The sequence below is a fragment of the Vigna radiata genome, chromosome 11 (genome assembly GCF_000741045.1).
Source record: "Vigna radiata var. radiata cultivar VC1973A chromosome 11, Vradiata_ver6, whole genome shotgun sequence".
NCBI classification, from domain to species: domain Eukaryota; kingdom Viridiplantae; phylum Streptophyta; class Magnoliopsida; order Fabales; family Fabaceae; genus Vigna; species Vigna radiata.
The window spans coordinates 969,904-992,060 of record NC_028361.1 but is presented as its reverse complement, the minus strand read 5'-3'; the positions used below and the strand labels follow the sequence as shown (position 1 = coordinate 992,060).

Sequence of the window (22,157 nt, the reverse complement as noted above, 5' to 3'; positions counted from 1 at the left end):
TCAAAGCTGAAATTGTAGGATTTTAGTCAGTTTCCACATATATATGATTGTAACTTTTTAAAATTTTATCTATTTTAATAATTTAAAAAAATAACAAAATATATACGTAATTAACAATCATAAATATTGTAAAATGAAAATTCGGTATAAAAAATCTCTAGCGAAGGGAATGCAGAATAAGGATAGGAAGATCCGATAACATGAATATATAAGATCCGAAACAGTTATCTAAAATTACAATACCGGAGAAGCTCAGGTAATGGACATAAGAATACAGTGATTATATGCAAGTGCAACTGCTTCTCGGATTCACTTTATGCTTCAAGCATTCACACGTAAATTACACGTGTTAAATCAATAATTTAAATAAAAAATCTGAAAAACTCGCCAAAAAAAAGCGGCAGATTCTGGCCTTAAGGCGTCGGAGTGACGTCGGCGGCGGCGGCGGCTTCTAGCTTTGCTCTCAGGTCTTTCCTTAGTATCTTTCCCGATGGAGACTTGGGAATAGCATGAACAAAATAAACTTTGTGCAGTCTTTTGTAAAACACCACCTGTTCATAATCAAATCCATCTTCAAATTTATGCATGTAAATGAAGTTAGGTTTTATATATTAACGCATAATTATTGTCAATGTCGCATACCTGTTTGGCTATAAACTCTTTCACAGCCTCTTCCGTTAGATCAAAGCCGTTAGATCTCACAACGAAAGCGACGGGAAGTTCGCCGGCAACAACATCCTTTTGTCTGTTAACATCGATGAAATGAAAGTTCAGTGATGTGTACTGTATGTAGTAAGGCATTAAAATTCAGAAGATTAAGAAGCTTACGGAACAACTGCAGCGTCTGCAATGGAGGGATGGCTTACAAGAAGCCCTTCAAGTTCTGCAGGAGGCACCTGGAAGCCTTTAAACTTAATGAGTTCTTTCACTCTGTCAACAATGAAAATTTCATCGTCATCATCTACGTAGCCAACATCACCGGTGTGAAGCCAACCCTCTGCGTCGATGGTGGATGCCGTCGCTTGGTCGTCGTTCAGATATCCTGACGTATGAATTTGAGTGTCAGTAAGCCGATTAAAACATTTAAAAAATAATAATAAATAGAAAAACGCAATGAATATTATATTATTATATATATACCTTTCATGATTTGTAGCCCTCGGATGCAAATTTCACCGGGTTGATTGTAGCCAAGAGAACGACCAGTTTCAGGGTCAACTACCTTTAGTTCTGCATTTCTGACAACGGTTCCACAAGATCCAGATTTTGTTGGGAATGGTTGTTTTGCAAAGCCCAAGCACATGGAAAGGACCGGTCCTGCTTCTGTCATCCCGTAACCCTGTAACACACCCAGTTTCACTTTACAGTTTAAAAATGAAAAATTCTTTTTAACAACTTTTTTTTTTACAACGGATACGTGTCAATTTATGATTAATCCATTTCAAATACTGTTTAAATATAAATTTAAATAGACTAATAAAATGATGAAAAAATATCATTCCACACACATAAGACTGATAATACAAATCGGATAATAATAGTTATATAACATATTTTTCTTTTACAATATATTTGAACATTATATTTTGTGATTGGTATGATATTTATGATTATTATTATTATTGATTGTAGAGTAATTTTGAATCAATTACATAATAATAATATGTAGATAATATTTAAATATTATAAAATAAATGTTATCCAAGAATCATTATCCAAATAAATCACACAGCTTTTCATTTCACAAAAAATATGAGTATAATAATTTTAAAAATCTAAAATTTTATATTTAAAAGAATAAAAATAAAAAGTAAAAATAATATCAAATAAATATAAAAAATTTAGTTATATCAAATAATTATTTTTTAAACTTTTTTTATATTCATTTACTTTTTATTCTTTTTTTAATATAAAAATTTATATTTTTATGATCATTTTACTATTATATTATATTTTAAATAAATGTAAAAATATTTCATGATGTTATTATTCTTACAATTTTTTTTGTATATTTATAAAAATGCGTTTAAAACTATTTGTATTAATTTACCATTATATATTTAATGGTAAATTTAATTTTGTAAGATAAGATAGTTTTATTATTATTATTATTATTAAAATGTTTAAAATTAAAGGAATTGGGTGGCAGTGAATTTTTGACTGGTCTATTGTTAGTTTGGCTTACGTCACTGAGCAAATCAAGCATGAGACGAAACTAAAAGTCTTGTGTGGAAGCTTGTGTGCCTATTTCACACTATTCTGGGGTTGGTGAGATGAGCAATATTTGAAAAAACACATGACGGGTTGTCATGCACATACTATATTTATTTTTTTAATCAAGTAAAAACCCTAATTATTTTATCTTAATTATTTATTTAGACGTATATATATTCTAAATAACAAATACTCTCCTCCTTATTATAATTATATCACAGCTAATTGCAAAATTGATTGATCTATCTGTAATACTTAATATATGTTTATGTATCAATAATAAATGCTTAAGATATCCCACATGCTCCAAATATATGCTTCCTTCTCTTTGTTGTGACCATCATAATTATCATGGCATGCAAAAGCTTTATAAGAAATAAGTACCGCGGAAAATATGGGTGGAATAATTAAATGTTATTATTATTATATATCGACTTGATTCTTTGTCTTCTTGTAACTTTCGCGTCAATTTTTATTTATTTATTTTTTTTATAATTTTAATTTTTATTTATTTATTTATTTTTTACGTCCATAATAATTATAATAATTAATAAAATTAAAGGATAGTGTACGGTAATTAGTTTACCTGTCCCAAAACAGCGTGAGGCACCCTGCTGTGGAGGGCCTCTTCGAGCTCCTTACCCAAGGGAGCGGCACCGGAGAGAACTAACCGTATTGAACTGAGGTCAAAATTCGCGACCATCGGATTCTTTGCCAGCGCCAGCACCAAGGGAGGCACCACCATCGCCACCGACACGCGGTAGCGCTGTATGAGCTCCAGCAGCGTTCCAATCTCGAACTTCTGCATCAGCAAAACGCCACTCCCGGCTCTCAGCGCGCATAACAGCACACTGTTGAGCGAGAATATGTGAAAGAGCGGGAGCACGCAGAGGAGTACGTCCTCGGTGGTGAGGTAGAGGTTAGGGTTCTCCCCGTCCACCTGTTGCGCCACGCTCGTGGTTAAACTCTTGTGAGTCAGAATCACTCCTTTCGGTAACCCCGTGGTGCCGGAGGAGAACGGAAGTGCCACCGCGTCGTCCGGATGGATCTCCACCTCCGGAACGTCGCTCTCGTTCGCCTCCGAGAGCACCGAGAAGTGGAGGCAATTCTCCGGCGGATCGTCAACGGTCACGACCTTGAAGTCCTCGCCGAGGCTCAGTCCGCCGTCGTGGTTGCGGAGCTTGTCCACGTACATTGCCTGAGTTATGATCAGCTTCGCCTTGGAGGCGCTGAACTGCTTGAAGATCTCGGCGGCGGTGTAGAACGGGTTGGCGGTGGTGGCAACGGCCCCGATCATGGAGGCGGCGAGGAAGGAGAGGACGAACTCGGCGGAGTTCTGGAGGAGGATCATGACGACGTCGCCCTTTCGGATGCCGAGGTTCGAGAATCCGGCTGCAATCTTGCGTGATATAAGGTGAGTCTCTGCGTAAGTGTAGGTTTTGGCGGCGGAGCCGACGATGAGGCAAGGACGGTCAGCGAATTTGGAGAGGTTTTCGAAGCAGTAAGCATGGAGAGGCATGTGGTTGGAGATTGGTATGTCTGGTAATTTTGATCTGAATACATGGGTAGTCTGAGGAATTTGGTTCTGCTCTGTTTTTGCTGCAGGCACCTCTTTGGTAGTATTGGTATCAACTGAAGGAGCTAGACTTAACATGGTGTGATAGTGTTGTTGGATTGAATGGTGGGAAGAAATTAAGACAGAGAGAGAGAGAGAGATAGAGTGATGCAGAGGGAAATATGAGAAGGAAGTAATATAGGGAAGAGGAAGGGTGTTAGGTGAGAATGAATGAATGAATGAATCAGTAGATGGAGAAGGGGCAGCCACGCATTGGATCACGTTTTGAGAACAAGCGTTCTTCTTCCAGCCACTCTTACTTACCTACCTACCCCCTTTTCTGTCATTTTCTTTCAGCCTACCTTTGTGGAGGATTCTCTACAAAAACTATTCTTTTCTATTTTCAATTCCATCCCTCACCCAACCCTCCACAAGCAAACTAATTAATTAACCATTATTACTTCAACTACACGGACACCACTGCGGTAATATATTTTATTCTTTTTTTTCTTATCAAATTATGTTTATAAAGAGTATTTGTATATATGTGCACCATCAAACCAACTATCCACCAAGTGACCTGAGATGAATCTGTTACGATGTTACCAGAATAGTTGAGTGAAACTTTTAGAATGATGGAACGTCACAAATTCCAAAAATGATTTTAAAAGTATTATCTATATTCAAGTTTTGAAGTAAAATGTAATTATTTGATATTAGGTTGGTAATCACAAGTCTATATCTAATATATATATATATATATATATATATATATATATATATATATATATATATAAAAATAATTGTATTTATTGTGAATTTAAGATTTTAAAAGGGTATTTTTGGAAAAACTTCTCAAAAGGTCATCCGTCCCAAATTATTCTCTTAATATATATATAAATAAATATATAAATTAAGAGTCGCTCCTTGTTCGTGCCTCTTGCACCGTCAATCACTCCCCGCCCTCGTTAGTGCCTGAATGTCACATGCCCACCAGCTTCCGCTTGGTTCGTCCTCGAACCACACCGTACTGGAAGAGGCTGGGCTCTGATACCATTTGTAACTCCCCGACAACTTATAGGGACTGTTGACTGCTCCCACGTATCAACAAATACATTTACTTATCGGTAGCCTAACCCATAAGAACTCCATGGTTTTAAGCGTGTTTAGCTTGGAGTAATTTGGGATGGGTGACCTTCTGAAAAATTTTCTCAGAAAGTGTGCGAGTGAGAACAAAGTAGGACAATGATATTTTAACACCATTTTTTGACACTATTTTAACACTGCACACGTGTCAAGATGTGATTGGACGATTTCAAATTAAAAAAGTTGAGGCAGGAGTATATTTGGAAGAGAAAAACCAAAGTTTATTTTTTAATTTGAAATCGTCCAACCACATTTTGACACGTGTGCAGTGTCAAAATGGTGTCAAAAAATGGTGTTAAAATTTTATTTTCCAACAAAGTATACTGGAAAGCCTTTGACAGACTTTGACAAATATTTTAGAGTTTGGAATTGAAATTCTAAAAACAAATATTCTTTTAATAATTGTTTTACAAATTTTTATATGATAACTTGTGATTGGTCCGTTCAAATAAAACAGTAATATTTATTGTAAAAAGTTATTAAAAAAGTTATTAATAGACCAGGATCTATACTAAAAATCTAAGAAAATTTTATGGCAAAAACGAATGTGACCTCAAAAGACTAAAAAAAATAAAAATGTGAATGAATATTTTAACTGTGATTCCTTGTTACAAACCACATGTTTTCTCTGTAATTTTGAAGAGTGGAATTATTGTTCCGTAGTCGCACATGAAACCTAAGTTATGATAGCTGTACAACCTCTCTTGTCGCTGGTGTAAGCGATGCACATTAATTGTTATTTTGCTGAATTATAGGTTAAGTGTGATAGTGAATTGTGTTGATATGTTTGGGCAAGGTATGATAGGGGAATGACAGTGAGGCCTAATTTTGCATATGGTATTTGGAAAAGAAAATCTGATACATGGTCCTATGAGTGGATATTGCTTTTAATTTTAGTCACTGTCCTGCTATCGTACTGGCTGTGTGTTTGGTCCCACTACCATAACTTCTCAATCTCGTATTATTTTAGGAAAAAAATTCTTTAACAATTTTTTTTTTTGTTAAATCCTTAATTGGTAGGAAATTTTCACTTTAGTACCCGCTTTTAAAAATGTATACATTAGGTCTTCATGTTTTTTAATTTGTGTCAATTTAGTGAATTAATGACACTTCGAACAAGTTTGTAACAACAATTGGAAGGTGTCCAAACGTTCAAATAGTTAATAAACATGTTGCAACTCAAAATGACTTGTCCACTTGCAATTTTCAAGCCAAATTGATGGTTCAAAAAGGACTAAATTGACACAAATTGCAAAACATGAGAACCCAATATATACACTTTTAAAAAGGATACTAAACTGAAAATTCCCTTTTAACATGGGACCAATTAAGGATTTAAGCCTTTTTTTTATAACACATACGTGTAGTTTGTGATGGATCCATTTCAAATATTTTTTTAGAATAAATTCAAATAGACCAATAGAATCATGATACGTATTATTTTGTAAAAAAAATATTAAAAAAGAGTTGTTAAAATATTATTCTCCATTATTTTATCACCACAAACATTGTCGAACAACATATTTACATTTTAAAGGTACTTTTGACATTTTCCCTTTCAGGTTGTTAGTGCTGGATGATATTTAGAAACAACTTTACATGACATTTAGAAAGACACTGTGCATCTGAAAATATAAATCAAATGTTTTATAGTACGAGACTCTTCCTTTTCCAGACCATTTTTCTTTATTAATAGATATATGATATGGAGATGTGGTGTATGTGATCAAGGAGAATGTAAATATTAAAAAAATGAAAATTATCATTTTTTTATAGAAATAAAATAAAGGGCTACTCAGATTCAACCTCCCATGCTTATTATAACAGTCAATTTAAAATTGTCAAAACATGTGAAAGAATTAATGACACTGAAATGAGAAGATATAGGGTTAATTTTTACTTTGCCTGATAAATTATTAGATACCGACTTAAATGAAATTTTAATTGATTATTTAAATATTCCAACTTCTCACGTAATTTTATTGTAACGTCATATCGACTGGATTATATTTTCTTTTTTTTTTTTAATTTAAAAACTCTTTTGATCTTGATAATTACATTTTTTAAGGTGGAAGATTAAAAGTAATTAAAAATATTATGTGTAAAGACTAAAATTATGTTTTTACTTATGTAGACAAAAAAGAAAAAAATCAAATAAAACATGATTCGTTTGAGTTCAAGATTATCGCTAGTCCCCAATTAATAATGATAATAATTCTCAATAAAAAAACTGAAAATTGCTTTAATACTTAAAACTGTAACGGTTAATCATATTCATTACTGAAATCAATGAAATTACAGATAATTCCTGAAACAGTAAAAGAAATATTAAAAGGGAGAAAGAAATAAAATATGTATTTTATAAATCATTAAATCCGAAGAAGCTAATATCCATGTCTTTTCAAACTATATATTGTTTAAATAAAAGATAAAAGAAAAAAATATGTTAAAAGGTTAAACGAATTTAATAAATGGAGAACGAGTTAAGCATGGAGCAATAATAAAATAATAAAAAATTGCGTAACCAAAAAATTTTATGCAATAATTAAATTCATACTAAAAATAAAAAATATTATATTATTTAAAAGTCATTAACTATCTTTCAAGTCCAGAGATTGACTGGAGAAAAAAAATAAACTATTTTAAGTTTGAGATCCCAAAAAAAAACAAGTTCTTGTGGATGACCTGGTCAACGAACACATGACTATAAGGATGAATTTTTTTCTTTCATTTAAGAAAATGAAGAAATATATAAATAAGATATTTACAAGAGGCTTTTTGAAGATGTAAAACTAAGAATATTTGGTTGGGTATAAATTTTGAGTACATATATTAAAAATATTAGTTTTTGTTATTGGAAGTTTTACACGACTAATTAAATGTATATAAGTGAATGTAAATTTTATCCTACAAATCGATTTTCTGAGATTAAATTATGTTTAAAATTTACTTCTAACATTTATAAATATAAATATTTATATATATATTATAATAAGAAGGTTGAAGAAAAAGTGGAGAAGATTTGAATTGAGTAAAGGAAAAACTTTTTTTAACAATACTTTTTTAACAACCTTTTGACAACGCATACGTGACAGTTTGTGATTGGTCTATTTTAAATATTTTTAAACATAAATTCAAATAGACTAATAAAACAATGACACATGTGTTGTTGTCAAAAAGGGTTGTCAAAATATCATTTTCCTTAAATAAAATATAAAGTGAATTATTTGTTGGGCGGCACACCAACCCAGCACGCGTTTTTCGTTTGAAATGCATGGTCAACTGTGGTGCGTGCGATTAGTTCATAACTGTGGAACCTTGACTTTAGAGTCATGTTTTTGAAACATCATGTGCTGTCTTTTTTTAATATAAAACAATTCAACTAACACATAACAAACTACCAATGCCAACTTATCACTTCAAACTAAAACTATAACTTACTATTTTCATTCATGGAACTAGGTTTTGATCTATGGGTAGAGATCCATTTTTTTTTTTATGTTTTCTTTTGATTTTAAGTATGAGTTAAAGTCATTCTTTTATTTTATTTTGTATTTATTATCGTTTGGTCAAGTTAGAGAATTGTTGTAAGAATATTGTAATGTTAAATTTTTGAAAATTCAATAATATTAACAATAAATGTGTAATGGATGTAATTAACTTATCACATCATTTTAAATTTGTATTTATAGATTTCGAAATAAGTTTTAGATTAACATCAATCTAATTACAATCTACATGATAATAATTTAAAGAGTGTTGCTTCTTCCACCTCCCCATTTTCTTCCTCCACCTCTCCAACTTTCTTCAATTTTTCTTTTATTACAAAACTAACCTTTCTTTTACCTTTTTTATTCTTTTTAATTTTTTTACTCTTTTAGTTTTAGGGGTTCTCTCTTCACCACCAACCCTTCTTCCACCACCTCTTCCAGTTTATTTTATTTTCAAAACTATTCTTCTGTTAAAACTTTTTTTATTTTTACCATTTAAATTTTTTTAATATATTTCAAAACTCTAATCTGCACCCCACCATCACATCTCTCACGGATCTCATCCCATTTGGGTTTCCGTTGAGCTTTTCTTCTCCCTCAAAATCTCTGACACAAACAATAAGCTAACCCAATTTCCAGTTCAAGTTAAAGACTTTTTTTTTATATTGAGAATGCAAAAAAAAATTGATGTATTTAATCAATGTAATAAAAAAAGTTAGCAAACAATAGGAGAAAAGAAGTACTGGCGAGAGTCTTTCTCTTGCCGAACAAAACATGGTGGTTCGAAGAGACCTTTTCCTCAGTGGTGCACCGCATAGATGTTAATGCTGGGTAGCATAAAACGTGGCGCATCCCAATCAGGGTTGGGTTCCATGGCACTTTTTCGATTATCCAAAAGGTTCGTCATCTCCAATCTCCTCCTTCCCCTCCTCTTGCAATCTTCTTCAACAGCCCTTAATCCTTCGTCAAGTTCAAAATTTTACCACCATTATCCCAAACCCACAATCCCATTTTCCTATGGGTCTCCAAGACACATCACATTAGCCTCCCACACGACCTAACCTAGGTCCACATCCAACGCCCAAACAATCTGCAGAATTTTATCCAACTCTGACGACTCCACCGTCGCGGCCTCTCTCGCGGATGTTGTGGTGAATCCTTCGTCGGAGTCGATGTATTTTACCTTAAACGGATTTTGAGATCCGTCGACGAATCCTTAAGGGAGGTTTCACGGGTTACTGAAAGGATAAAATAGGAATAAAGTAAAGGGTAAAAGAGGAATGGGGAGGTGTAGGGAGAAAATGGAGAAGTGTAGGGAGTAACACCCTAATTTAAAATTGCCTTTTAACATTAATCTTCATTCAACCTATCCAATGATTCTTTTGAAATTTCAAACTGACATAACTATCTTGAGCTGATCAAACAACCATATTATATAATTACATTAATTTTTCTTTTACCTCTAAATTTTATAACTTTTATTAAAATGATTTATTGTATTTGAGTATCGTTAAAGAAAATGGATATTTTGTAATTTTAAATAAATAGTCATGTAATTAGTTGTATTTTCATAGTGTACGAATAACTTTCCAACCATCGTTCTCTTCATCATCAACTCATATAAACAAATAAAAAAATAAAAAATTAATTTCATTGGAAGAAAATTTAGAAGATGACAAATTTTGTGACAGATTTTTCTTTTTTTTCTCGATGGGATAAGTATTCTCACTTTTGTGTGATAGAGACTATTATCGGGTAGTATTGTAGGTTTCATCTATAATATTATTTAAATAAAGGTAGATATCGTCTTATTGAGTTTATTTTTAGTTAAACTTAAATTTTAGTACCTAATATAATATAAGAATCATTCACAATACTATTTAAAACTTGGATTTATAGTGTCACCTATGATTAGATTTTTTAGATTAGCAATTGGACCATCTTCTAAGAACTCAATATCATTTATGGTTTAAATTAGCAATAATGAAAAGGATATTGTTCTTAATTTTTTATTTGATAGGTCAAAGAAAATTGCTAAAATCAATTAATAGGCTATTTGTGACATTATTTCTAGTGTTTTCGATTGTCTAAGACGTCTTTCTTTTTGTAGCACTCGATAATATTTTAATAAAATATTTTAAAATGAATAGAAACTAAAGTTTGCAAATAAAAATGATATATTTATTTATTACAAAAAATTTAAATTTTTAAATATTTTTTCTTTATAACACATTTCTATATAAAATATTTGTTAGATTATATTACAAGAACTAAACAAAGAATAAATTTCTTTAAAACAATCAAATATTAGTTTGGTAAGTGTACTTTATCACGCAGATCAATCGGTCAACCACATAATAAGTCAACTTTAGAGACACATCACAACTTGATTTATCGAACGGTCATTTATAACTATCATGACTGATCAGTCCAAAAACTAATCTTCTCAATTAACTAGTTAAAAACATACATAGACAATATTGGATTATGATTGGACCTACACTAATCGAAGACCCACATAGAAACCTATAAATATAAAGTGGCTATATTTATTGAACATTTAAAACCTGATTTCTATAATCGATCGATAGTCTTAAACTAACTCGATGATTAGAATGTCAAATTGACGGCATATTCTTGAGAGTTAAAAAAATTGTAAAAAATGTGTCTCTGAATCATATATACTGAAACAATAAGTATAATAAATCTTATCTATGTTTTAGTTTTTTTTTTTCTTCTCTTATTTGAAATATATTAAAAGGTGTTGTCACTACAGGATTAAACTTCTTGAACCTTACCTGGGTTGGTACAGTATATTTATAGATAAGGGATTGAATAATATATGAACTATATAATATAATATTTGATTGATCAGTTTGAGTGGTTATTGATGTATTTAACGTCAAAGGTAAGAAATAACGATGTTGATGGACTTAGGAATATAGGAATCCTTGTAGAGTTGTAGAACTTTATGAAAAACATTTGTTTTAATTGAGTGTTATGTTATTGTTTTTAATATAATGTATCAAAAAAGATAGCATGATCATTGATCATTGATCATCCCTTTGTTGAACTTCAAATATCCTAAATGTATCTATCTATCTATCTGTAACCAAAAAAGAAAGCATTGTTTTCAGAAATAACCAGAAAATGAATGCAAGAACAAAAGGAAAAGTAAAGTCAGTGACAGATCTCTGGAATTAACTTCTAAACAAAATTCATAAGCACAAAAGACTGCATAATTTAAGTCAATCCATTAGTAGCATGAAGATGTAGAATCATTATATATATATATGGAGAGAGAAACTAATTTAAATGAAGAAATTGGTGACAGAATGATGTGAGAAAAAGAATGAGGTATCAAGGAAACTGGAATGAACCACCAATCTGATTAGAACCAGCAGGAGGGTTGATGGCAACCCAGAGGAGAGAAATTGTGATGGAAATGAGGCCTGACCATACAAAAACTATGGTAGGTGTTCTTCCTCTTCTTCCCATCAAACCTTTTGCAAAGGGATAGAGATGAGCCAAGACCCAAAAACTGAAGAACACACCACCCAGTAGACGGCTCCATTGTGGTATCACACTGTAAATGGTTCTGCTAACTCCAACTGCTATTCCTATCAGGTTAACCATCATAATTGTGATAGGTGGTATCATGAGGGATGTCCATTTCACAATATACAGATCAGCAAATTCATCATCTACATCATCGCCACCTGACTTTGAAGTCAAGGTGAATGAGATTTCAATTCCTGCTATCACTTTCAGCAAACCTTGAAGCACAGCAGCAAGATGAGCACTTGTCCCTCCAATCAGCCAGAACTGCTCATTTCTCCACCATTCTTCCAGCTCAATGCCTGACCACTTAATCTCAAGCACTGCAAGTATGCAGAGTGTTACAGTGATGCCTAAGAGGTATGAAAGAAAAGTGACATTGAGGGTCTGCACAATGAACTGCCCAGAGAAAAGGGACAATGCAGGAAGGAAGCAGTAGACAATTAGAAATATGGATGTGAAAGGGTAGATTCCAACGTTAAGATATGCAATTCTTTGAAGAATTTTCATTCTTGGGCTGGCCAGCAAAGCATTGTTTCTTGAGAAGAATATCTCAACTGAGCCAGTAGCCCATCTGAGAACTTGATGCAATCTGTCAGTAAGATTGATGGGAGCAGTTCCACGGAAGGCATCACGTTTGGTTACACAGTAAACTGATTTCCATCCTCTATTGTGCATCCTATACCCAGTCACAACATCCTCCGTCACAGAGCCATAGATCCACCCGACACGGTTTCCCCACTCGGTCTTGTCCTCGTACCAACAGGAGATGACACTGATGGCCTCTGCCACTGTCGATGCATCGAGAAGTTCGCGGGGGATGGTGAGAGCACCCGGCGGACGTCCGTTTTTCACGGCAGGGTGATCGGCCAGTGGCCGGCCTTGGAATTCAGCCACAGGAATAGAGTCAATAAGGAAAGTTGAGTTTCCAAACTTCTTCGGGAACAGTGATAGATTCATCTCCTCCTCATCAGAATCACCCATCCTCAATGCCCGACTCTCTTCTGGGGTGCTTGCCATTGATGCATGTTTCTTCTGACGACCAAAGCAACAATTACAACAACCTGTGTGGTGCTCTTTGGAACGAGGTGGGTCAAAACCATACAGTGCAATCCGTCTGAAAAGGCACCCTGTTCCCACATACACCGGCCCTTGAAGTCCATCAAGGGCTCTCATGTTGACATCAAAGAAGACAGTATTGTGATTGGCATATCTATCAGAGGGATCAATCCCTTCAAACCTTTGGGGGAACTGGACGTAACAAAGGCGATCGCCGCCACGATCCATCATAAAGCACATGCCTTCCCTCATTGCCTTTGAGTTGTAGATATAGTGATCACAGTCAAGATTGAGAATAAATGGACCATTAGACATAATTGCCGATGCTCGAACCAAGGCATTCATGGCGCCAGCTTTCTTGTTGTGATCATAGCCTGGTCGCTTCTCTCGAGAAACATAAACAAGAAGGGGAAGACGGATATCAACATCAGTAAGGTCTATGAGACTTGTATCATCTGCATTTCCTGGGAGAGGTTCATCGCTAGGAGGCTTCAACATCACCTGCATTATCATCAAAAAACATGATTCATATAATTCATCATGCTTAACTCAATAACACTAGTTTGACACTTGAATAAAACATTAGAAGGACCTATTTAGTACCTGAATTATACCAGCATGGTCACCCTTAGAATGCTCAGATGTAGGATTCAACCAAGTTCCTGGCCAATGTGTTCCATCAGCCATCCATGTTGCTTTAGGAATCTTTACCGTTTCTTGAGGTTCATCTCCCCTATTTTGTCTCTGAACTTTCATGGCCTTGATTTCCTCTCTTGCATGATAGGCATCAGATCGGCGACGAATAGATTCAGGCAGACCATTGATCCTAACCTTAAATTCATCATACTCACGCTTTACTCGTCTTCGATCCTTGACAAAATCAGGCCGCACTTTGTTTTTGTAAGGGTCTCTTTTTAAGTTGAAGTATGATTCAGGATTCCTGGGCTCTATATCATGTTTACGGCAGAAGGGAACCCATGTATTAGCAAAGCTAGCAGCTTCAGCCATTGCCTCAAAAGTTAGGAGCGCACCTCCATCATCAGAAACATAACAAGAAAGCTTCTCCACAGGGTAATCAGCAGCTAAAATAGACAGGATAGTGTTTGCAGTTACGAGAGGAGGTTCTTTCTCAGGATCTGCAGTAGAAACAAATATATCTATTCCTGGAAGATCAGATTTTCCAGTTGGATTGTTAGGGGTGGGTGTTTCAAATTTCTCCTTTAGAACATTAAGATCTGTGGAACGATTCACTGGGCATAATTTGGGCAGTTGATCCAGAAGCCAGGAAAAAGCAAACCATATCTCACAAACAACAGACATGCCCCATAGCCATACTGCATCAGTATTTTGGTGTTTGACCCTCCATGCCAAGAACAGTGCCAATACAACCAAACGAATAAAAATGATAAGACTGCAAACAGACACAAAGAACAATAAATTAGTCAAATTTAAGAGTAAAACAAACAAGGTGCGATATTTTACAAGGAAAAAGTTATTTAAGAGTAAAGACTCTATACCGATATGGACTCAAAATAGCAGCAGGTATCTTCAGTTTCCTAGTAAGTGGTCTCCAAGGTCTGTTCATCAATTCAGTTGGCTCAACAACATCATCCTCTATTTCATTTCCAAAACCTCCTTCCTTTGGCCATATAGCATTACCATAGCCATAGGTCCCCTTTGTTTCAAAGAGCCACCGGTTATGATCAAAGTCTCCAGTTTGGCTCCTCATTAACATTGATTTCGTTGACTTCATCAAGGACAATCTCTTCTCCATTTTAGACATTCCACCAGGTGGAGGAAGTGGAAGAGGACGTCCATTATCTACAGCCACTTCATCTAATTCTGTGTTCTTATACGGTTCCTTGCATCCTGGGCAAATACCACCTCCTGTTTTCACTGCATCTATATAACAATCTCTACATATCTTAAAATCACACTCACAGGGAAGAATATCAGCACCACGTTCATCACTCATCACCTTAGAATCACAACCAGGAACTGCACATGAAGACCCTTTTGCACCAGCCATCTGTGGATGATTTGCTTCAGATTCTATCACCTTATCCATTAGATGGGCTCGAGTAACGCTGTTGAATCCACCAGTGAAAAGTGAATTTGACACATATTGCTCCTCAACTTTCTGTGAGATTGATGGATCCATAGGTTGGTTATCTGGGGTGGCTGGTATATGCACTGTATAATTCATGAAGTCTGTGCTCCCTATTTCACTGTCAAGATCATCTCTAGAGTAACTGACATAGCGACCTGAGGAAGTTCTCCGCCCAAATTGTACACTTGGAGGTAAAGGAGGCTTCTGGCCATCAGCTGCATCAGACGATGTTGATATAGATGATCGGCTTGCTCTAAACATTTTTGATGCCATATTTGACTACAGAACTGATTATAATATCCTGAAACTCGGAAATTTACTGAATCAGAACTTCATCAAAAGCTATAGATAATTTTCAATTCACAAGAAACACTGAGACCAGATATCAAACATGAATCTTAATCCATAGTTAAGAGTGCTGTCACAGAGAAAGACCAAGAAATTTTTTTACATTATTCAAGTATCAAACAGACAACTGAAACAAGTATAAGCTTTTGAATATTTGTTCTCCTTTGGTGAAAACTCGTGTATATTTTTCTTATAAGCAAAATATAACCGGTGACCCCATTACAACAGACACCTTTCTGAACAAACAAGTAAAACGCTGGCTGGATCTCAGTAAAATCTTGAAGATTGATCAGATAATTTCAAAAGGTCCACACAAATATCAGAAACAAAAACGAAACCCGAAAAATGCGAACTTTTATGAGGAAGTAGAAAAGATAAGAGACCACATATTCACTGGAATCTACAAAGATGCAGAGACTCAACCCAGTGGCATTTTTTCCATAAACCCCCCACTAGAAGATCCAAAAATGTTTTTTTTTTTTTTTTTTCACTCAAAACAAAACCAACCCGAAGAGATTACGAGCTCCAAGTTGTACAAGATTCTGATAGGAAAAAAAGGTACAGAAGTCATCTTCACACATAAGCAAAAAACACGAACCCCTTTGACACTGCTGTCCCTAATCAGCAGCAGCAACCACATTAACAAGTCAGCCAAAGTTGGTAAACCCCTTTGACTTCCCTGCTTCGGTGAACTCACAAACAATCATAAATCTAAAAAAGATCAGATTTTTTTTTTTTGTTTTGTTTTGCACAAGAAAATGCCCAATTCACAATTTCTCAGCTTTCTCAGTTTTTCAACCTCAGCCATCACTCATACAGAAAAACTCAACAGGTAAAGCTTGAACCTTGAAGTAGAAAAACAACCACGAATACGTGTTACACAGAAGGGGTGGTGCAAAGGATGAAAAACGAAGATTACCTCTTTACTTAGTTTCAGATCTGTGTATTGTGAATTTACCAGAAAGCCATGAGAAAAGAAGAGAAGAGATGAGTTTGAATTTGAATCTGATAGAAAGCTTAAAAGTTATAAAGTGTTGAACTTGCTCTCCAACTGTCACCCTTGTAGGCTTCAAAATACAAACAAATAAACGCGCTTACATGACACTATCACACGCAATTTAGACAGAGCAAAGACAGAACCAGAATCAGTCCTCACCAAAACATGTTTTATATCTTTTATTTTGTTTCCTCGGATCTTATTTTTACAAAGTAAGCCATTTTCTGTAATTAATAACATTCATATTGCAAATCACAGAAGGTTATTTATTTATTTTTGCTCATTTTAGGTATGTTAGAATAAAATAAAATAAATTATATTTAATGATTTAAATTACATTAATTCCATTTAATGATTTGTATTAATTTTAATTCAGTGAATTATACATACACTTTTTAATGATGTTAATCCTTAATAATATGTATCAATGTCAAGCAATAATATTCTGTTAATTATGTCATGTTAATTTTTTCATTAAGAGAAAGAACATAGCTTGATCTCTCACTAGTTTTATTTTAAGTTTTTTTACTGTTGAAATACAGAATAATGGTCGGTGTTTAATTAATAGAATTCATCATTGTCGATTAAAAAGCAACATAACAAATAAATAAAAAAAACATTTTTTTTAATGTAAAAGAGTAACAGAACATGGAGACAATTAGACAAAATATCACTCTCCCTCGAGAAATGCACTATCAGAATAATTATAAAGTATAGTTTTATAATTATTCATTTTAAATATAAAAAAAAAATCTCCATTTTTTAGAAAATTAGTTTGCTTTTCATAAAGTTGCAGAAAATGGGAAGTGTGGACCCATAGAAATTCGTGAACTTTTGTTGTAAATTGTTAACAAATAAATATCAATCATGGCTATCTAAAAAGAACAACATAATAATGTCTTTTTATTAAAAAAGAAAAGATATTTTCTTAAAATGAGTGATTTAGATTTATTACGTATTTTTTAAAATAAAATCATGACTAAATTTCAAAGTTTAGAACAATTAGTATTTTAAATATGGCATTTGCTTTAATAATGTCGTTTTAGACGAATTTGAGATAAGAATCTAATTTTGTATGTAATGATGGCAAATCTAAACCTAAACAGTATAGTAATAAGTTTTTAAGAATTATAAAGTACATTATATATATTAAGAAATTTTTTAAGAAAAATCAATAATATTATAACTTTTATTATTAAATTACTAATCTTGTTGATATATGTCATAATTAAATATAAAACTAAATTATATATAATTAGTGTAAGTCTTATTCTTACAATCTTTTCTTATTAAGTTGAGTTATATTTAATGTTATTTTTATAAAAAGGTTAAGTAATGAAGACTTTAATGTATAATTTTTTTTTTTGTTAAAACTTTGTAGGTAATACATTCTCAACTATATTTTTTTTATAAGAAATTGACTGGTTATTATTAAATATTATATGAATTCTTAGATTGATTGAACTTTGCCAACTGAACTTTTCAAGTTTTCAATAATTTTACCAGCTACAAAGAAAAAAAATGTAATTTAGAAACTAAAGAGTTGGCTGAGTCGAGAAAATACTAATGTGATTATGATTTGGTTTCATACAGTAATATGTGTTGAAGATTTCAAATTTAAATGAGATTACGCATATATTAATATAATCACGTAAAAATTTTCGAGAAAATGTTCCAAGAATAATTTAATGAAGTTTTTTTTTTTATTTATTTCATTTCAATATAAACATAGCACTTTTATTTTCAATATTTTTAGTGTTGTAAAGGATTTACGGAAATTTTGATACCAGATTAATATGTAAACTTCAAACATAAATTTCAATTACATTTATTAGTTAATAATAAAATAAAAATATGCCATACGGTAAATAATTCAAATGTTATTTTCAACTCAAATATTATTAAATTAACTCTAAAAGAAAAAGAATAAAGATACTTAGGCAACATTTTTTTCACAATATTTGAATACCATCATATGTGTTATGGTGTGATTGGTCTATGGTGGTGTCATTGTGTCATTTGGACCAATCACACAATGACACATATGATGATGTTCAAATGTTGTCAAAAAAATGTTATCTATGTATCATTAAAAAAAAAATAGTGTAAGCATGAAGAAAATTGTTTTAGATACTTCACCGCTATAATTTGACCGAAAAAGCAGCGTTTTAGGTGTTAGCGTGGCTGTTCACGCGTCAAACCCAACCCAATGTCTCTGTCATAATTGTAACGTGCTTTTGTTACTAACATTAAATTAAAGCACGCCGTTTCAAAACGTTACATTCTTTCTTATATTGTATATCCATTCTTCCAAAACGTTATCATTTCTTATTTTCCATATCTGAATGTGTGAAAGATGACATTTTCATATCATGTGCCATGATGCCATGCCATATCTATCCAGGGTTTCCATTGTGTTGGTGCTGCTGTATGCAATGCTCAACCGTGCTTTTTTCTTGACATTGGTAGATAATAGATTAATCCGAAATTAAGGTTTTGACATTCAAAATATAAAAGGTTTTGTTATCTAACTAAATTCTGATGTGACATTAACATCATACATGAATGAACAAGAGATGACAGAGAGTGAATGAAAGCTCGTTGAAATTATCCAGAGTTTCCCATGTATATCTTGTCTGTCAATCACTTATATACCATAATGCAAACAGAAGTTGCACACAAAGTGCAAAAAAAATAATGGAGCGAGCAATCTTCAGATATAAAAGTAACGTGACATTAAAACCACTCTGTTCTATATTCATCGTAAATTAGAAAGAGATGAGATCATCTTTCGATGATTGCTGTTTCTTTGTATCGTGTCCCCCATCTGATGCTTCACCACCTTTTTTCCCAAAAATCATCTCATCAAGATCATCCATCATGTCATCGTTGCTCCCTCCATGGGGTGTTCTTGATCCAGCCGGCTTTCTAATCAAGGCATCTTCTTTAATATGGCGTGGTGATTCGTCTGGCTCCACAGCAACTGGTATCATGGCTGGTTCAGGCTGAAGTGGAGCAGCTGCAGGCTGCTTCAACTCTTCGTACTTGCTCAGAACCTTCTGAATCTCATCGTTAACGTTCAAGGCCTCAAAAAGCAGTGCTTCATTATCCCCAGCAGTTTCAACAATTCTCTGGACAGTAGTTTGCGACCGACGACACTGCTGTACAAGTGTGGAGGTCAAATCATCCTGCACATCGAACAAATCGTCACATTTACATTTTTGGCCATTCACCAATGCCTGATTCAATACGCTTCTTCTCTAGTAAGGTACATCACATGGTTAAAACTGACTTTTTTATTTGCAGAACTTGCAAGGGTAGTTTAGAATAAGTTCTTGACTGGGTGTTGCCTGATTAAGTAAATAGGATAATTAAGAGATTATTGAGTAAATGGCATCCCTCTTTGTAGTATCCATCATCCTAATAAATCAGTAATTCAAAATTTCAGATAAACAACACCCATCACTGCATTATCATGGCCAAGGGGATAATAAATCTCGTTACTGGAAACTATACAAGATATAATTAACTTCAATAAAGTATAACAAGCATTACCAGCTCATTTAGTTTCTTTGGAGAGGATATAATTACTATTATCACTGAAAACATCATCAATAACTCGGTTCCCTCAATTGCCTCTGGAGAAGACCAATTTCTTAAGTCTATTTCAGTTTTACAACACTTTTTAAATTTCCACACTCGAAATAAAATAATCCAAAGAACAAAGTCTTGTATTGACAAATGCCACTGACGATTTTTTATGACTATATCTATATAGTGTAACACACAATTCTAAACCAATAAAAAAATCTCAAGATAAGCACTCACACGAGTCAGAGTAAATTAAGGAGATACACTTGACAAAAGTTTGTGAAGATAATACCCAAGTGGTTTACGTTTACAGTAGATGACATTTCCATAACCACAATATCTACAATTTTTCCATCACCAGTGAGTTCAAACTCAAAAGTTTTATAGATTTAAGAAAACTGTCCGCTTTTGTATTGTGAAAAGCACAAGACAGTAAGCAAAACAGAGGCCATCACAACACAGAGTAAATTTTGATGAGAGAAAAGGTCATGCAACAACATCACAGGCTATTAGTTACAAAAGCAACTGGAGTTACTTATGGTCCTAATCGGTCCTAATCCAAACCTACATTACTTATGGTCAAAATCAATCGAGAGCAACGAAACAACACATTCAAAAATAGCAATAACTAACATCAGACCACCACAACCAATATACCTGTAAAGCATCCTGTTGCGGCGAAGACGACAACACAGTGGAAAGAAGTTCAATGCTATTTCTCGCAACATCAAAGGCTTCCTTAGTCTGTTCAGGAGAAAAACTCTGAACAGGAACATCATGCTCAAACTGCCCAGGAACATCATGCTCAAACTGCTGTTGAAGACTGACATCAACCTCCGGAGCAGAAACTGAACGAGGCGGAGTGAATATAGGAGCCAAGCTTTCATTGTCACGACCAGGAAACCTTATACCCCTCGATTTCAGACTCTGGAAAACAACAAAAAAACTCCTAAATATAACCAAAAAATTCTCACACCAGTTAATTAATTCACAGGCTCTGGTCTCAAACTGTTTGAATTCAACTAAGAGTGAAGACAGAAACAGAGAGAGAACCTTGTAAGTTTCTTCAAAGACGGGGAGATATCGCAACTCGCCGGTTGACTCACCCCAGGCTTCGATCATCATCAAGGCCTTGTTCCGGTTGTTGACGACCGTCTGGGGGTCGTCGATGAGTCTGACCATCTCGTCGAGAACACGCTCGGCGGCGACCTCAGAGAAGGCCTTCTCGCAGTTTTTGACGCAGGTTTCGAGGAGGACGAGGGCGAGGTACTGAACCCTAGGGCTTTTCACCATGATCCTCTTCTTGATTCCCCTTATGAGCTCAACGCTGGAGAGCTTGTCGGTGTTGATGAGGTCGCAGAGATCGAGGTTGAGGGCCCAATCGGGCTCGTCTAGGGCCTCCGAAGTGGCGTCCTCCACCAGCTTGTCGGCCTGATTCGGGCCCTGGAAGAACTCTCTGACCTTGAAGCTCATCGAACTCATTCCCTCACTCATCTTCCGACCCACTTCCACTCCTCCGATTTTCAGACGCTCCCCCAAAGCACTCACTTTTTCCATCAGATTATCGCTCATCTTCTGATTCTGATTCTGATTCTGATCCAAACAAGATCAACGGAAAAGGGTTTTTCACAGTGAAGTGTTCGGTGCTCCCAACAACGCGTGACGACTGGGTAAAGTCTACCCCTTCGCAACGCAACACTCTGTTTTCTCCCTTTCCCTTTCTCTCTGTTGTTTCCTTTTAATAGGAACAGAGTCTTTTAACTTTTCTTTAAAAATATCATTTTTAGGGTTTTCTTCTCAATTCATATGTTTAAATAATTTAATTGTATAGATTTTAAATTGTAATGTAATTAAGTGGATAGCTTCATTTAGACTTCAGAAGTACTTTTTCAGTCTTCTTTACCATCTTCCTAACTTCCTTCTCACTCCAAATTCATTATTCCATAACTATTTTCTTTTTTTCAAACACCTTTTCTTCTAAAAATCTTAGATTTCTAGTCAAATTACCTAATATATGAGTCAATATGCTATTCTTTCTAACGAATTCAGTAAAATCCATATGAATTTTTTGAAAAAATATAGTTTCTT

The 22,157-nt window shown here is 34.0% G+C and overlaps 3 protein-coding genes across 5 annotated transcripts; all 3 read right to left on the bottom strand.

Annotated features, from left to right (window-relative positions):
* Positions 1 to 177: 177 nt before the first annotated feature.
* On the bottom strand, positions 178 to 4,124 carry LOC106777872 (4-coumarate--CoA ligase 2). Its single transcript, XM_014665683.2, has 5 exons — positions 2,801 to 4,124; positions 1,141 to 1,339; positions 829 to 1,042; positions 643 to 745; positions 178 to 551 (listed from the first exon to the last, which is right to left on the bottom strand). The coding sequence occupies exons 1-5, from the start codon at positions 3,866 to 3,868 to the stop codon at positions 414 to 416; spliced, it is 1,722 nt and encodes a 573-aa protein (XP_014521169.1). The 5' UTR covers positions 3,869 to 4,124; the 3' UTR covers positions 178 to 413.
* Positions 4,125 to 11,638: 7,514 nt separating this feature from the next.
* LOC106777616 (cellulose synthase-like protein D2) lies at positions 11,639 to 16,615 on the bottom strand. 3 transcript variants are annotated; one of them, XM_014665269.2, is made up of 4 exons: positions 16,401 to 16,615; positions 14,541 to 15,434; positions 13,627 to 14,434; positions 11,639 to 13,524 (listed from the first exon to the last, which is right to left on the bottom strand). In XM_014665269.2, the coding sequence occupies exons 2-4, from the start codon at positions 15,404 to 15,406 to the stop codon at positions 11,767 to 11,769; spliced, it is 3,432 nt and encodes a 1,143-aa protein (XP_014520755.1). In that variant the 5' UTR covers positions 15,407 to 15,434; positions 16,401 to 16,615; the 3' UTR covers positions 11,639 to 11,766. The 3 variants fall into 3 exon arrangements, with proteins under 3 accessions (XP_014520755.1, XP_022631750.1, XP_014520756.1); XM_022776029.1 differs by lacking the exon at positions 16,401 to 16,615 and adding an exon at positions 16,327 to 16,368; XM_014665270.2 differs by lacking the exon at positions 16,401 to 16,615 and adding an exon at positions 16,080 to 16,304.
* Positions 16,616 to 19,060: 2,445 nt separating this feature from the next.
* On the bottom strand, positions 19,061 to 21,816 carry LOC106777952 (TOM1-like protein 1). The gene is made up of 3 exons (XM_014665794.2): positions 21,123 to 21,816; positions 20,727 to 20,996; positions 19,061 to 19,666 (listed from the first exon to the last, which is right to left on the bottom strand). Exons 1-3 carry the CDS (start codon positions 21,639 to 21,641, stop codon positions 19,247 to 19,249), a joined length of 1,209 nt encoding a protein of 402 aa, XP_014521280.1. The 5' UTR covers positions 21,642 to 21,816; the 3' UTR covers positions 19,061 to 19,246.
* Between the last annotated feature and the right edge of the window lie 341 nt (positions 21,817 to 22,157).